General features: G+C 39.5%; 1 protein-coding gene across 1 annotated transcript in view; it reads right to left on the minus strand.

The window, feature by feature from the left end:
• Positions 1-346: 346 nt before the first annotated feature.
• NDNF (neuron derived neurotrophic factor) overlaps positions 347-15,720 on the minus strand; it is a 45,216-nt gene continuing 29,842 nt past the window's right edge. The window contains exons 3-4 of the mRNA XM_004265092.3: positions 10,951-11,075; positions 347-9,279 (exon numbers count right to left, since the gene is read on the minus strand). Of these exons, the coding sequence (XP_004265140.1) occupies positions 7,886-9,279; positions 10,951-11,075 (1,519 nt within the window). The 3' untranslated portion in view covers positions 347-7,885. The remainder of the gene's footprint in view (positions 9,280-10,950; positions 11,076-15,720) is intronic.

Raw genomic sequence — 15,720 nt, forward strand, 5'->3', positions numbered from 1 at the left:
AGGCAGGAAATGAGAATCACCCTTTCCATCATTGGCTTTATCTATAACCCTGGATTTGACACTGAGTTGTACCCCTTATTAGCTGTGTGATATCGGGGAAGTTACTCAACCTCTCTGACCCTTGGTTTCTTCATCAGTAAAATGTGGAATAATAGTATCTACCTCATAAGACTGTTGTGTGGATGATCACAATATGCCTCAGCTTGGGGGCTGGCATATAAATGAAGGCCCAGTAAGTATCTGCAATTAAAAAACCTATAACAAAAGAAAGTAAATCTGTACAAAACAAAATCCCAAACAACCACAGATAACTCTATATGCTAAAACACAAAAGCATTAAATAAAGGTTTATTGGCATCATATTACAGACACATTTTATCTTATGCAAGCATTACAGCAAATTCTGTATAATGAGATATATAAACAAATGGAAAGAAAGGTTGTTGTGATATAGTATAAGACATCATTAAATGGAGAAATCCTACACAGTAAAAGGAACTTAGTGATCCTTTGTGAATTATTTCTCTTTTATCTCTAGCTCTTCATAGTTATCCATGTCAAAGATAATTTGTTGATAAATGTCCAGGCCAACCTTTGAATATGTTTTAAATTTTCCACATTTTAATCAATTGTCTCCTCATGTATTCTATTCTGTAAGTTCATCAATAAGCACTAGAGCTCACACCACACAAATGGAAATAGAAAGATGCATACATTTGGAGCCAGACGTATCCATTTTTTATTCAGTTTGTGACCCTGAGCACATTATGTAATTTCTTTGTTCTTTGGATCCTTGTCTGTTCAATGAGACTGCAATAACGTCTTCATCTCAGAGTTGTTATGGGGATAAAATAATTGTATCTCACATGCTGGCACTCAGTTGTTAGTTTCCCTGCTTTACCAAAAGGAATCTTAAGAGATCATCACCCTTCTCATTTTACGAATGAGAAAAGCTCAAGACCACAGAAGTTAAAAAAACCACACATCCTGAGTCCCATTTCTACACTCCTTCCACTGCTGTCCTTTCTCTTATTAGCTTGTTTATCTTCAATAGAGAAGAGAAAACTCAGTGGAATCAAAAAGTATTGTTTTCCTTTTTTTAATATAGGTAAGCCACCAAGAGACTTTTAAAGGAGGAGTAAGTTTTATGAAAGGTAATAAGTAGTCTAAGAACCGTCTGAAATCCTCAGAGATATTAAAAACAGAAGTTCTGTTTTTCCAAGATTTCCATAGCAGAACATAAGTATTCTGTAGGCTTTGGCACCAAAACCTCCAGCACTGAGTATTTATCTGCACATTTGAACTCAGGCCTTAGGAATGCTTGCCCATCGAATCGGCAAAGGAATTGGAGTTCAGTATTCAGAGCAGCGAAGTTTGCTCAGCACACAGCTGTATTTGAAGCCCGGCTCTGTTCCATTAGTCAATGGAACTTGCACAAAATGCAAAGTAGTTTAAATGTAAGTGCTGGGATCTTACCCTGCTTTCATATCTTTGTCATCTTTTTCCATACCTGAAGATCACCTGTGGATAAGCCAAGAGAACCCGTGATCGTGTGCATGATGGAAAAAGTCAAAATTGGGCAACCTGTAATTTAGACCTTGGCCTCTTTACTTGAGGAAGCACGGCAAACTTTATTTGGCAGGAAGGAGATATTCAATACTACCATTAAAAACAGCTAAAAGAGGGCTTCCCTGGTGGCGCAGTGGTTCAGAGTCCGCCTGCTGATGCAGGGGACAAGGGTTCGTGCCCCGGTCCGGGAAGATCCCACATGCCGCGGAGCGGCTGGGCCCGTGAGCCATGGCCGCTGAGCCTGCGCATCCGGAGCCTGTGCTCCGCAACGGGAGAGGCCACAACAGTGAGAGGCCCGCAAGCTAAAAGAGTCTGTTATTTCCTTAAAAACATGTTTTTAAAATTACATTTTACCATAGTAAAATTGGTTGAATTTTATTTGGTTATTTAAAAAATATATGTACCTTTATTTGTCTCTCTCAGTTGTTTCACTTGCCTCTTTGCTGGTCTCAAGTAAAGTTCTTAGTACATCCAGAAGCACCAGGAAACTTTAAATGTCACTAAGGCTACTTGTGGCTGCTCTGATACTTGGGAACACAACCATTGGAAATGGGCCATATTTGTGACTACACCAGTTGCTCGTAGCAAATTGCTCCCACAGCAAACTATATCTGTGGTTATAACTCTTAAATGGTTCAGCCACAATCCAGGTATTTTAACCATATGGATCCACAGAAGGGCACAAAATTGGTCAGTCAAATGCAGAGGCCTGTGCGACATCTCTGTGGCTTTTGAGGGTAACAAACTGCTTCCAAAAACTGCCTGTTGATTTGGCATTGGGGAAATTTTGCAACCTGCATGGTAAAAGTAGCAATATGTTAATTTTATTTAATAGGTCAGAGTTCATTTTATGGGAAGGGATGAGACTGAACAGTCAAACCTCTAACCCTGCTATGTATTAATGTACTTGGTTCTGTTTATTACAAATAATTTTTCTCAGAAGCAAAATCCTGTCAGAATTATAATTAAATATGGACATTTGGGAGTCTTGTCAAGTGTATCTTAAAACAACTGTTTATATAATTCTGTGCTGCCTTATTTACACAATGTAGAAAGATTATACCAAGGCCTAACTATAGACAAGAAATGGATATTTGCTCCTTTCCAAATTATGACAATTTGATTGGATATTAATATTGGCAAGTATTTACACAAGCAGAGAGAGACTTGAAACATTTTGAAATTGCTTCTTAAAGCTCACTTTCTGACAATAGCACCGGACTCAAGAAACAAAGCAACGCATTCATCGCTTCTCTTAGTTGTAAGATGGTTATTATTATTATTATTTTTAACTGTTCTGTCTGGATCTCATCACCCATAACAAGAACCCATCTGCTGTAACTTCTTTGTTTTGCACCTTAGTCTCAATTCATAAAATTATTTCAAATTCTGAAGTCTTGGGACATGTCCACATCCTGGGAGCCTGCTTGACGTGTCCCTGCTTCAAAGTTTCTAGACTCTAAGTTTCTAACAAGTTTCCAGAAAACCTTACACTTTTCTGAAAATTCTCCCCTGTAGGGCAATGGGATGACAAGTTACATTCATTCTTCTCTCTGTCTTCTAAGCGGTCTTTTACTAGGATGCAGTGTCCCTCCTGGCACTACTCTCTTCCCCCTCTAACACTAGATGCCACACTATCTTCATTAGAATCTGAATAATGACAATATAGCAACATAACCACCCCTAAGGCCTTGCACCCTTCCATCTTGGCACCAATTATTTTTCTGTGATGGCAATCAGTAGCCTTCTATATATTTTATACTTTGAAAGAATATTGTAAAATATCTTTGAAAGAGGTATAAGGGTGGATATGAAAAGCCATTCTAAGTAATTTCATCTCTAAACTTTGATTACTAAGTTTATTTCTCAAAGGTTGAGGAAGGGGAATGCAAAGAAACAGAAATGAAGGAAATCTTACCCAGATACATGATCAACCATTCCTAGCAAATAGCGGGACGCAATTTTAATAGAGCGGATGGTGATCTATTAAATTTTCCGGTGTCAGGTTGTGTGTAGAACAGAATCCAAAACCTTAATAAAATTAAGCTGTATTAGATCAACTTCCCTTGATCTCTCAGACCACTTTGAGAAAGAAATTAGATAAAACTATACTTTGCTCCATGCTCCATTTCCTCTCTCTGTTCTCCTCTCTCCCATTTCCCACCTTCACAACAACAACAAAGACCCAAATCCCAAGCTACTGCATATTTTTCGGACCAAAACTCTCTGGGAAAAACACAATGATGAGTGTGCCCTGATGTCTCCCAGGTCCTGCGGACAACTTCAAACAGAGTACAGCTGAAATCGGGCTGCAGTCACTTTGCTTGGTCCTGGGGGAAGGACCCAAAGGCAAGTTCCCAGCTGACTTTATCTCTATTGCACCATATCTAAGTGGGGAAGGAAGTGGCTGGAGATGCTCCAAAGGACCTTGTTCTTCAAGTTAGATGCTGGTTTTTGTGTTGAAGCCAGCCAGTGAAGAGAGACAAAGGTGCACAGTCTGGGTGAGCGGCTGCATGTCTTCTGGAGTGAAGAAGTGTTTAAAATGAACTCCTGGAGTGAACATTAAACTGGGAGTACAGGAATCTGGGTTCTAGTCTTAGCTGAGCCTCAATTTCCTCATCTATAAATTGAGATAGTTGAACTAGATGATCTCTAAGAGGCATTAGTAATGTGTTGGAAGAGATTCCTGTTGGTTTCAGGTCCAACAAATTCCTTGAATTGTATTCAAAACGTGTGTGTGTGTTTGTGTGTGTGTGAGTGTGTGAGTGTGTGTGTGTGTGTGTGTGTGTGTGTGTTTTCAATGGTGTCTGGACCTCCCAAACTATCAAAAACCATTAAAACTGATTTCAAACTCTAAAGTTCATCTAAGTGATTTTTTATTTGACGTTGCTTCATTTGGCTTTTCAGGATACAAAGATCACAACTTTTCCAAGTGTATTCGGAGTAACTAAAATAATCAATGCATATATCCTTTCCAGCACTAATCCTCTGATGTTTAAAAAATTAATCTAGACATTGATTATAATTTAACCAAGAAAATCATCTGCTATAAACTTGTATAGATTCTGAATAGTTTTAGATTAAAATAATTGACTAATGAACTTAACAGCCTCAGTTTGTGTGTACATGCAAACCTAGATTAGAATACCTTCTGTCTCTAAAAATAATCATAACTTTTTTTTTCTTACAAGTTTGCAGTTGTCAGTTATGGGTTACACACACAGTCTTAACGAAATTTGAAATGGTCTTTAAGAATGAGTTGCTTTGAAGTCATAAATAAGACAAAAATTTTATTTCCTTTTGGAAAATAATCCATAAGTGACTTCTTTTCCCTAAGAATTGGTGATTTATATTCTAGTAAGGATTTTGGAGTCCAAGCAATTCTATTACTTATTTGTTTCGACTATGAGAACTTTCTTTTTATTTCTCTGGTATTCAATTTCCTTTTGCACCTGAAAAATAAAGACAGTGAACTCAAATAAAATGTCCTCAGAGATTCCTCCCTCCTCAAAGATACTATGGCTATACTTGGTATTCTAAATGCCCTGTTCTCAGTACAGCTATCCCGGAGCTTAATGGAGAAAAGGTGGTGCTTTCATATTAGCTTTCTAGTTCTTTTGTTAATTAAGAACAAATTTTTCTTTCTTGTCCTCAGTTCACCTGAATGCTCCTAAAATCTAAACACATTAGTAAATAAGAGAGCTTTGTTTTTAATAGGTTTCTCTCTTCCTTTATGAGTGATAGAAGTTTCACAATGTGTGTTTAATTTTCCCATAATTTTTAAAAGGCAAATTTCACTGGGGCCATGAAAGAATTCTCTGGTATATCCAGAGTACATAGAAACCGCCATCCCAGTTGGCTAAAAAATAAAAGCTTGGTTAAATTGATTTGGCCTGGCTCCCAGCGTTCCCCAGGCATTTAGCAATATCTGGGAGTTAAGTCCGTCACCTTCAGAAGCTGCAATAACTCTTTGATTCACTGTAGTCCCATTTAGCACATTGCTCTGTAATAATATATTTGTGAATAATATGAGAAAGTAGATTCTCCTTCCAAAGGCACCGTATTTATAACTTAGGATAAGAAGGTCTCTGGGATATTGTCCGTTTTAAAGTTCTCCATCCAAGTTGGTTGGTTATGTGGCCACTGGGGACATGCTCTTTCTTCCTTTTAAAAAATTATTTCAGGTGTCACAATGCTTCATACAGATATGATAAATTTTGTTTTGATATCTTAACACTGATGAATTGGATGACACATTTTTAGAGGGGATATTTTCTCCTAAGGACCACCACTTATACTCTCCAAGCCATAGTGACTTTATACTCCATTAGAATGCTACTCCGGCTTCCCTGGTGGTGCAGTGGTTGAGAGTCCGCCTGCCGATGCAGGGGACACGGGTTCGTGCCCCGGTCCGGGAAGATCCCACATACCGCGGAGCGGCCGGGCCCGTGAGCCATGGCCGCCAGGCCTGCGCGTCCGGAGCCTGTGCTCCGCAACGGGAGAGGCCGCAGCAGCGAGAGGCCCACCACATGAAAGGCGGTGCCAGCACATAGGGGAAATGCAGTGGTTAAGGAATTACACCTGCCCCACTTGTAGTTACAGAGACACTTTCTCATTTAGAATCATAGAATTCTACAAAAGACAATGTGTCATGATAGAAGGTATCCTATGATATCATCTTATCCACATCTATCACCACTTAATTTTATAACTGGGAAAGAGGAACAAGGGGACATAGCAGATTTTCCTAAAGCCGCATAGCCTAGTTGACTGGAAATCCCAGACTCTTCTAAATCCTCCAGTGTTTTCATGACACATCATGTATAGAACCTGTGGAGAATGAAACTATCTAAAACTGCCCTCTGTAAAGAGTTTTTGATAAATGAAGGTTCCTATTATTATTTGCCTAAATTTTATCTTACACCTAGATTACTTTTTGAAGATTCATGAAAAATCAAAGCTAAAAGTAACAGACTGTTAATGTTACAAACCAGCAGCTTCCATATTTTTCTCATGACTAATTAAAGTCCTAATTGGTGGTTGCTTAGCTGTTCCCACTAGAAATCAAAACAATTATTTTGCTAATATTCAAGCAGCTGGAAAATATTTGGCATATCCCAATTTTGTACTTAAAATAGATGGTTATTTTTAAAAGAGAGGTAATATATTTTAGGTTGTTAAGGACGATTTGTTGAATACTTATCGAGCTACAGTATTTTGAGGCTTGTCTTATTCCAAGTCCATTGGTGCGCTCTCAATTCTCACAACAGCTAGCTCCTATTCAATGTCAAAATACAAATTTCAATAACTGTCTCTAATGCCACAGTAACTTTAGAGAGATGCAGCATGCCTTTTAACTATTAAAAAAGGGTCAAACCTGGTGCAAAATTACATAAAGGCGCAGTTTGGGGGACAGAATAGAAATTGAATACACCAAGGTAGCTGCTTGGGAAAATGAACAGTATATAATCTAATATCTTTAATTTTATATACATGAATATAATGTATGTCAACTTTGTACATGAGATACATACAGTACTTAAACATTTTACTCAACAGATAAGAATTTACAATAGGGCTTCCCTAGTGGTGCAGTGGTTGAGAGTCCGCCTGCCAATGCAGGGGACATGGGTTCGTGCCCCGGTCTGGGAAGATCCCACATGCTGTGGAGCGGCTAGGCCTGTGAGCCATGGCCGTTAAGCCTGCGCGTCCGGAACCTGTGCTCCGCAACAGGAGAGGCCACAACAGTGAGAGGCCCACATATCGGGAAAAAAAAAAAAAAAAAAAGAATTTACAATAGCAATAGAACTGACTAAAGGGCTGTCCACTTAATATACTTAGATTAGATCTGTACTTTAACAGGAAAAGAATTTAATAGTTTACAATCATAGAAACACTGACAATTAAAACAAGACTTTATAAAATAATTTATATATATTCTAGCATCTATTGAGAGGAATAATTTGCATTTGTGGATGTGTGCAATGAATGGCATATTCAAAATTTTTAGGTGATAAAATAATTTAGAAGCAGTTCATGCAGTGGTCAAAGCAAGGGATGGCAGTTCCTTCAAGATGTCCTTTCTCTTTGACATCAGTGGATATCAGATACACACTAGGTACCATTGGGGCACACTAGACCAAGTCTCCTCCAACAATTACTTATATAAACATCAATATACACCAGTTGATATCCCTTCTTCCATAGTACAAGTACAGGTCACAACTTCTCTCAGCTGTGGGAGTAGTCAGTTTATACTTAAAGTGATTTAATGTCTCTCCTGGAGTTCTAAGTGATATATCTCTATACAAGGTAACTAACAGAACTTCCTGGTTTTTACAACTTTACTCTGATACTTCACAGAGTGCCCCCCGTGTCCTGTGACATAAACATCCAGCAGGTAAGATTTTCCAGGCTGAAGACCTTTGATTGTTTCTGTGGTCACTGCTTTGTGCAGGTTTTGACTGTGGAAATATTTACAGAGGACCTTCTCTGATTTCTTCCTTGTATCTGGTCCAAGGCATTGGTTTTGCTCTCTTTTCTTCTGGTCTTCACTGTAATTATCATCCACTTCCTTTTTGTAGATGCAAAACTTGTTCCTTTCCTGGGTGCCTAGCCAAGCCACGGTGGCTGAAGAACAGGTACGCAGCTTGTCGAAGGCTTTGATGCGCGTGTCTTCAGGAAGAGAGGGAAATGACTGCTTACTGGGCCTGGTGGTAGCTAGTATTTTCAACATAGATGCTCCCTTCTTGTTTCCTTTCAGTCGAATGAGATATTTGGCTTTAGGTTTTCCTCTCAGCTGAAACTGTCGAATGCCTTCCACGTTCTGAGACAGAAGAAGTTTCCCATCTCTTCTCACTTGGATTTGGACAGCGTCCAGACAAGAGTGAATAAATAAGGTGACTTTTTGGTGAGACGAGACTGGAGCAAACCGTAGAAACTTTGCCCCCTTCCTTTTAACGAACACATCCGTAACTTTCCCATCTTTCAGCTCAACTGTCTTCTGTTTTGCTTCTTCCTTGGTCCTGGCAAAGGTGCCCACGTAAGCAGTGCTCATATTGCTGTTGCTGTTGGCCACGAAGACGTCAAAGTAGTACTGCGTATCGGGTTTCAGATCCGAGACGGTGAAGATGTTCTTGTTTCCTATGCAGATTTTCTGAATGTCAACCTTGGGCCTCGAGTAGGCGTGCCTCCCCAGTTTTGGAGACGGCTTTGTCAGGAAGCTGTGCTCTTTACCTGAATTATCCGAAGCAAATCCGAAGTGGGCAAAGTCAAAAGGGCTGAAGTCCAGACCGGGCTTTGGTGCCATCATGAAAGCGTCGTCTGCACTCAACTTCGCTTCCACTGCGCAGAGACTTTTGAAATTGTGCTCTTTGTTGATGACCACACAGTACTGAATGGGTTGTTTCAGCAAAGAGGCCGTGGGGCTCGGTTTCCAAGCCAAAGTGACCGTGGTGCATCCCAGGGAGGTAACGTCGACTCTTGGGTCATAAGGTAATTCAGGGTAGGGCTGGTCAGACTCTGGAGTTGTGGTGGCATATACTTTGAAATGTGTGTCTTTCTCTGTTGAAAGAAGCTCCAACTGATATAAACCAGATGGAGAACTAGAAGATATGAAATACTCCACGTCGTTGCCTTTGTAGGAGAATAACTCTGCGCCTTCCTCGTTGATGATCTGCTGCTTCTGCTGAGCCAGAGGCTCTGGATCACCTAAAAGACACAAGAGAAGCACAGCCTACACGTCAGGGCATGTGCTGTGGCTTGCCAACCTTAAATTGTGTTCTTAAGACAATTTAATTTAGTTTTTCTCCATTATAAAAAGAATACATGTTCCCAGTAGAAAACTGGGAGATAGAGAACAAGATAAGAAAAAATCATCCATTAATACAAATCCATATAGTCCTTTATTAACAGTTTGGTCTATTTCTATCAGTCTTCCTTCTACACGTGTTTATGGAGTTGTTATTATTTTCTCTTATTTTTCTCTGCAACTTTATAACATTTATGATCATGCATATATGCACCTAGAGAAACCTCCATTTTTCTCACTTAATATTATATCATAAAAATGAAACTGTTGGTTAATTTTTGACCATTATAATAATGCTGTTATATATGTAAGGCTTTTCTGATTTTACATTATTTCTTCAGGATAGATTCCAGCTGGTAGAATTTTTAGGTCAAAGACTGCAAACCTCTTAGAGACTAATCCCTACTGTCAATCTGCTTTGACCAGAAGGGTTCTGTCAGTTTGCACTTGGATGGCTAGCCATTTCACTAATTTCACTTTTGTTAGTAGGACTGGACAACCTCATTAAAATATAGACTATAAAGCACCAGTAAGAGGACCTAATTTTCAACGTGTAGAACACGCGCTCAGGAGGAATACAGGGAAAGTACTGAAACTAAAATAACGTTTTCCATTTTTTGTTCCTATTCATATCAGATGTCACACAGATATCGGTGTTAGAAGACCCAGAGAAGGACCGTGTAGCCAGAGTGGGAATGGATCTTTTCCAGCTGATCACTGCAGGTTGAGAGTGAGGTATGTAGAATTTCATATTCCTAAACCACGCAATTAACACAATCATCATGTGACTACTCATTCTATCTCAATCTCACCACTCCCCATATGCCCTTTCAATATTTTCCTAATTACAGAGTTCCCACATCACTGTACGTATCCAGCTGGCTACCATCCTGTCATGGCACCAGTCTCAAGCCTTCACTTCAAGCTAGGATGCCTTTGCCCCTTAAAGGGAAGCAGCGCCAACCCAGGGCCTCATACAGACTCTACTCATTTCTTCGTATCTGTCATTTGCTTCCCACCATCTGCATCTTCTTCAAATGCCTGACCTATTCCTCCTGACTTTCTTCTCATCCTGGACTTTCCGTGGGGCTCGATGGCCTTTTGTTCTCTCTTTGTGGCGACCCTTTACTCCCCAGAGATCAGAGGCTCTTATTCTTGGGTGCATATTAGATTCACCTGGAGGGGAACTTTTACCATCCCAATGTCCAGACCCCACCCCAGGGCGATTAAATCACAACCTCAGAGGTAGGATGCAGGCGTCAGTAGCATATACAGCTCCCAGTGGTGAGTCCGGTGGTTAGGCAAGACTGCAAACCACAGCCAGGGAAGCCGATGCTCACCCCTTGCCTTTCCTCACTCCTTCAGCCCACACACCTGTCTCTCTCAACCTTTTATTTCACCAAATCACCGCCATCTGATGTCATCCTCTGTTTCCCTCATCTCCAACCCCAAATCTCCAGCTTCCCCCACGCATCCGTGCTGGTTTTTCTTACTAAGAGAAGGCTGTCTGTCTCATAAGCCTTTCAGCTATCCATCCAGAGGTCTGGGGTCAGGTCTGCCGCACCGCTTACCTGAGCCTTCCCCGCTCGCCTCCTCTGGCAGCTCCTGGAGGCTCAGCGTCCACGCTAAGGGCGCATCGCAGGGAGTCACTGTGACTGACAATGGCGTGTTGTCTTCTTCCACCACAAAGAAATACCTGGGTGAAAGTGGACCACTTCAGACCGAGGTAATTCATCCTAACACTTACAACCAAGATTAGTGGGAAAAATCGCTTGGTTTAATTTGTATTCACTTAACAGAAAATCAAACTGGCTATCTGACATAAATCATGATATTTTCAGCAGTAGCCGTGGAAGTCCAATAGCCCAAGGTTCTGCGACCAGATTTACCATCGACACAGTCTGAAATAATTGAAAGACATTGAACCAAAATGTGGAGTTTGGGTGTTACTCGAGTTAAGAATCAAAACTTACCAGCTTGGGGGTGTTATTTAACACCAGTGCAAAGTAAGTCACAACCAAGAGGAATTTCCAGGTACGTTGCCCTACAGGTACTGCATTTTCCATAAATTTGGCGATAAATTTATAAGTTACCCCAAGGGCACTCTAAAGCGCCAACCATTCCAAGAGATCATTTTCACAGCAGTGTCCTTCTAAAATGCATGTTGGTCTCTGGCAAAATAACACTGTATTCAGGCTTTTACAATCTTGACTTTTGTTCACAGTTTTACTATTCCATATCCTTTTGGAGAGAGGTATCTAATGACCATTTGAGAAATATTTTTAAAAGGTAAAGATAACTGTGTCAGTCAGTGGAAAGGCACATTTCTTTGTCACTAAGATTTTCTGTTGAATTAATAACCTAGTGATTTGAAAACATTTTAAAAGAACAAAACATTCTCCTCTATGCTTTCCCCTTAGATTTTTTAAATGATGTCTCAAAAGAACTTTTAAGTAGAATAAAAATATTGCCTATGTATAACAATGCTATATATTCTTACTCTGAATAACTTAGATGATTCCATTTATCTTTCAAAGCCCATAATCTTGCAAGGGAGGAAACAGTGGTTTCCTCACTGGTTTCACGGCAAAAAATAAACAAGTTTCACCTCCTAGAGATTGCACCTCCTGGGTACCTCTTTGCCTCTCGATTCTCTCTATATCTGCCCCAACACCCTCTCCAAACTGACCACCGTGGCCAGCTGCTCCATCAGCCTCCTCTGCAGTTCTTCTCACCTCCCCGACCTCTAACCCATGGGGTGAACCAAGGGCCTGTGCTAGGACACTCTTTTCTACCCGTGCTCATTCCCTGTGTGATCTCACCCAGGCTCACAGCTTTAAGCTCTTCTATTTTAATGATTCTCAAATGTAAATTGTCAGCCTGAACTCTTAGCTAAATTTTAGAGACAACTATCTTCTCACCATCTTCCTTTAGAGATTACTGAAAGTTTCAAACTTAAGATGTCTAATCCAAACTTCTCATTCTGTCGCCAAACCAACTTCTCCTGCAGTCTGTCTCTACTCAGTAAATGACAGCCCTAACCTTCCAGTTGCTCAGGAAAAACGTTTTAGAGGCATTCTTGACTTTTTCTTACTCTTCCACTCCACATACACTGAATCAGCAGTCATTTTTTTTTTTTTTGGCTTCATCTTTAAAATATACCCAGAGTCCATCCCTTTGTTCCACTTTCCCTGTTACCACCAGATCAAGCCACCATTTTTTCTTGTCTGAGCATTGCAATAGCCTTCTGACTGGCCTTGTTTCCACTTTGACCCCCTTAGTTTATTTACCTCCTTCCAGGAGGAGATATCCATGTACACCTAAGTCTGAACACACTCGCTGCAAACCCTCTAGGAGCTTCTTGTCTCATTCAGAACTTGCAATGATTTGCGTCCCCAACCAAATCTCTAAACTCGTCTCCTATTCTCTCCCTTCTTTACTCAGCTCCTTGCTCTCTGTGGAATGATTACGGCACACTCTTGCCTCAGGGCCTCTGAACTTGCTGTTTCTCCATCTGAGATGCTCATCCTCCAGCTGTTGACCTTACGTGCTCAGTCACTGCATCAACTCTCTTCTCTTAGAGTCGGTCACCATCTCGCCATAGACCGACTCTGACCCCTTATGTAAGACATCACCTTCCTACCCGTGAAGCTGTTCTACTCCTCTTCATTTTTCTTCAAAGCACTTATCACTGCCTGATGTATTAGATATACCTTTGTTTGTTTTTTTATTTTTCCACCTCCCCCAACTAGAATGAAAGCTACAAGAGGGCAGGGCATTTAGTTCATTGATGAAGACTTAGAGACTAAAAGAATTATTAATAAATATTTGTTGGATTAATGAATAAGTTTAGCTTTTCACTTTTGGGGAAAAAAGTCCTTAATTGTTCAGAGAGTCTACAACTTCCCCAGCAGTGGGGCCTCCGCCTACCTCACTGTCATGTCATCATCCCTTTTGCTTTCTGTGCTCGAACCACGTAGAGCTTCTTTGAGCCATTGGGATGTTGTTTGCTCTGCCTGAAATACACCCCTTAGTCCTTATTAATATTTGTAAATAAATAATTTTTTAATTGAAATATAGTTGATGTACAGGCCCTTACTAATATTTAAATGTCACTTCTTCAGGGATGCCTTCTCTAACTGTTCTGGCTCAGGTTCTCTCACATACTCCGAGTGTCCTATACTTTTCACTTTGGGCACCTATTGCAATTTGTTACTATATATTTATATTATTATTCGATTAATGTCATTTTCCCAACAAAGGCCCACTTAGGGTTCATTTTCCATGTCATTTTATTCTCAGCATTTAGCACAGATTTCTGCAGGTAGAAGGTACTTGATAAACTCTTCTTAATGAATGCATTACTAAATGAACAAACAGAACCCAAGAATCATAACACCTACCTTATTCTAGCCTTAGGATACCTACACTTAGTCTGTTTCTACCTGAAGATACTGAATCTGAATGGAAATATATGTGCTTTTCCCCCTTCATTATTCCAAGATGAATTAGGAGCTGAAGGGTGGAAATAGGGCTGTGGAAGGACAAATAAAGTGAAGACCCTATAAAAGCAAAAAAAGCTTGTTCGGAATATAGTAAACTTAGGCAATCATCCAAACAAAATAACTAGATGATTGCACTCTTTACTATATGGAAATTTTATGGACTTAAGCATCCCTAAAGAGAGGTGTCAGATGGTTTAATTTTCAAATTCAGTCAACTTTTGGAGAGTAGAATTTTGTTCCTTTGGCCAGGTTGCATAGGTGATATTAACCACATAAACATGACTGAACCTATGAACATTACAAAGAATTAGGTAAGACAAAATAATTTATTTAGCATCGTGTAATTTTAAAAGTATTCAAAACTTTTTAGTTTTGTTTGTTTTTGGTTTTTATGTGGGTAGCAGAGCTAACCAGTGCTGAAATCAATGTGCACGTTCACCTATTATCTTCTGTTCTCATTTCAATCAAGAAAGTAGTTTATTTCCAAAAGTATGCAACTGTGTCTTAGTAACTTTAATACAGGCCATAAGCAACCAATAACAGAGAAAACAATGCTTGCATTCCACAGGGTAATCATTTTACATATGAAACATCAGAGAGTCCCTCTAAGTCAACATTTTCATATGGAAGCACTTATGATTAGGGATAAAAGACAATCTGAATAAACTTTAACAATTTGACAAACATTTATTGTCTACCATGCACAGTGCACTCATGGAAGGGAGCTGCAATCAGAGATGATACGGCACGATCTATGAGCACCAGGTATTTACTGGCTAGTGAGGGAGACAGAAATGTGATGAATATGCTCCAAATTATAATGCCAGAGTTGAGGGATAAACACTCCGTGAACCATTTAGACTTTGGAATTTATGTATAAACATAAGCATAATTAATGAATTTGTTTTCTTTTGCTATTCTCTGCTTCCAAACTTTATCTGGAATTTCATCTTTAGTTGTAATATCAACAATGTCTATGTGGGTTCTCCCATCACATATTTTACCCCTAGAAATGACTGTGGCCACAACTCTTTATTTAACTATTGTTAACATTGCATCCAAATGTAGATATCGAAGTCTCCAATCATGATTTGTGGGGGGGGGGGAACCCCAAAAGAATGAACAAATGAAAGAAATAAAAACAGAAGGAGGAAAGGAGCACGTGTTGTTTTGAAATGTCTTATAGTAAAAACATGTTGCTTCAAAGAAAAAAAAATGTAATTTTAAGACAGCGCTTAGAACCAAAACTTATTTAGTTTTTAAGAGACTGGAAGATCAAAGATAAACCATTTATTTGATTAAGTGAAATGATTACATAATGAGGAACGCTGTGTTTTAAAGAACACTGCAAAGCAGTGCACAAGTACATTTGGGAAATCAAAGTAATTTTTTAAAGAAAAATTTGGATTCACTCAAAAGTTTCAAGAGACAAAAGAATATGACAAGCAAAATGGTTCGGCATGAATTCAGCTGATATTTAAGACTAATTTGAATCATTAAAACTGTCTCCTCTACCCTTCCTTCTTTTCACAGACTAAGTCTCTGTAAATACTAAGACATCAAGTTCCTTTAGTGTAATCATCCTTGCATTTTGTGCCTTCAGTCTTAGGAATGTCATTGAAAGAGTCATAATTATTTTATATATTACTGACAAATCAGTTCCTAATCTATTACTTCCATTCAAACAAATAATTTCATTCAGATGGTGCTGAAATGATACCCAAACAATAGGTCACACCAGTCAAAATATGAAAACTGTTTATCTACTCTCACACAGACTGACCGGATGGTAACATGTCTGTGCCATTCAGTGGAAGAGGAGCACCATGTTCCATT

This window comes from Orcinus orca, chromosome 4, assembly GCF_937001465.1.
Source record: "Orcinus orca chromosome 4, mOrcOrc1.1, whole genome shotgun sequence".
NCBI classification, from domain to species: Eukaryota; Metazoa; Chordata; class Mammalia; order Artiodactyla; family Delphinidae; genus Orcinus; species Orcinus orca.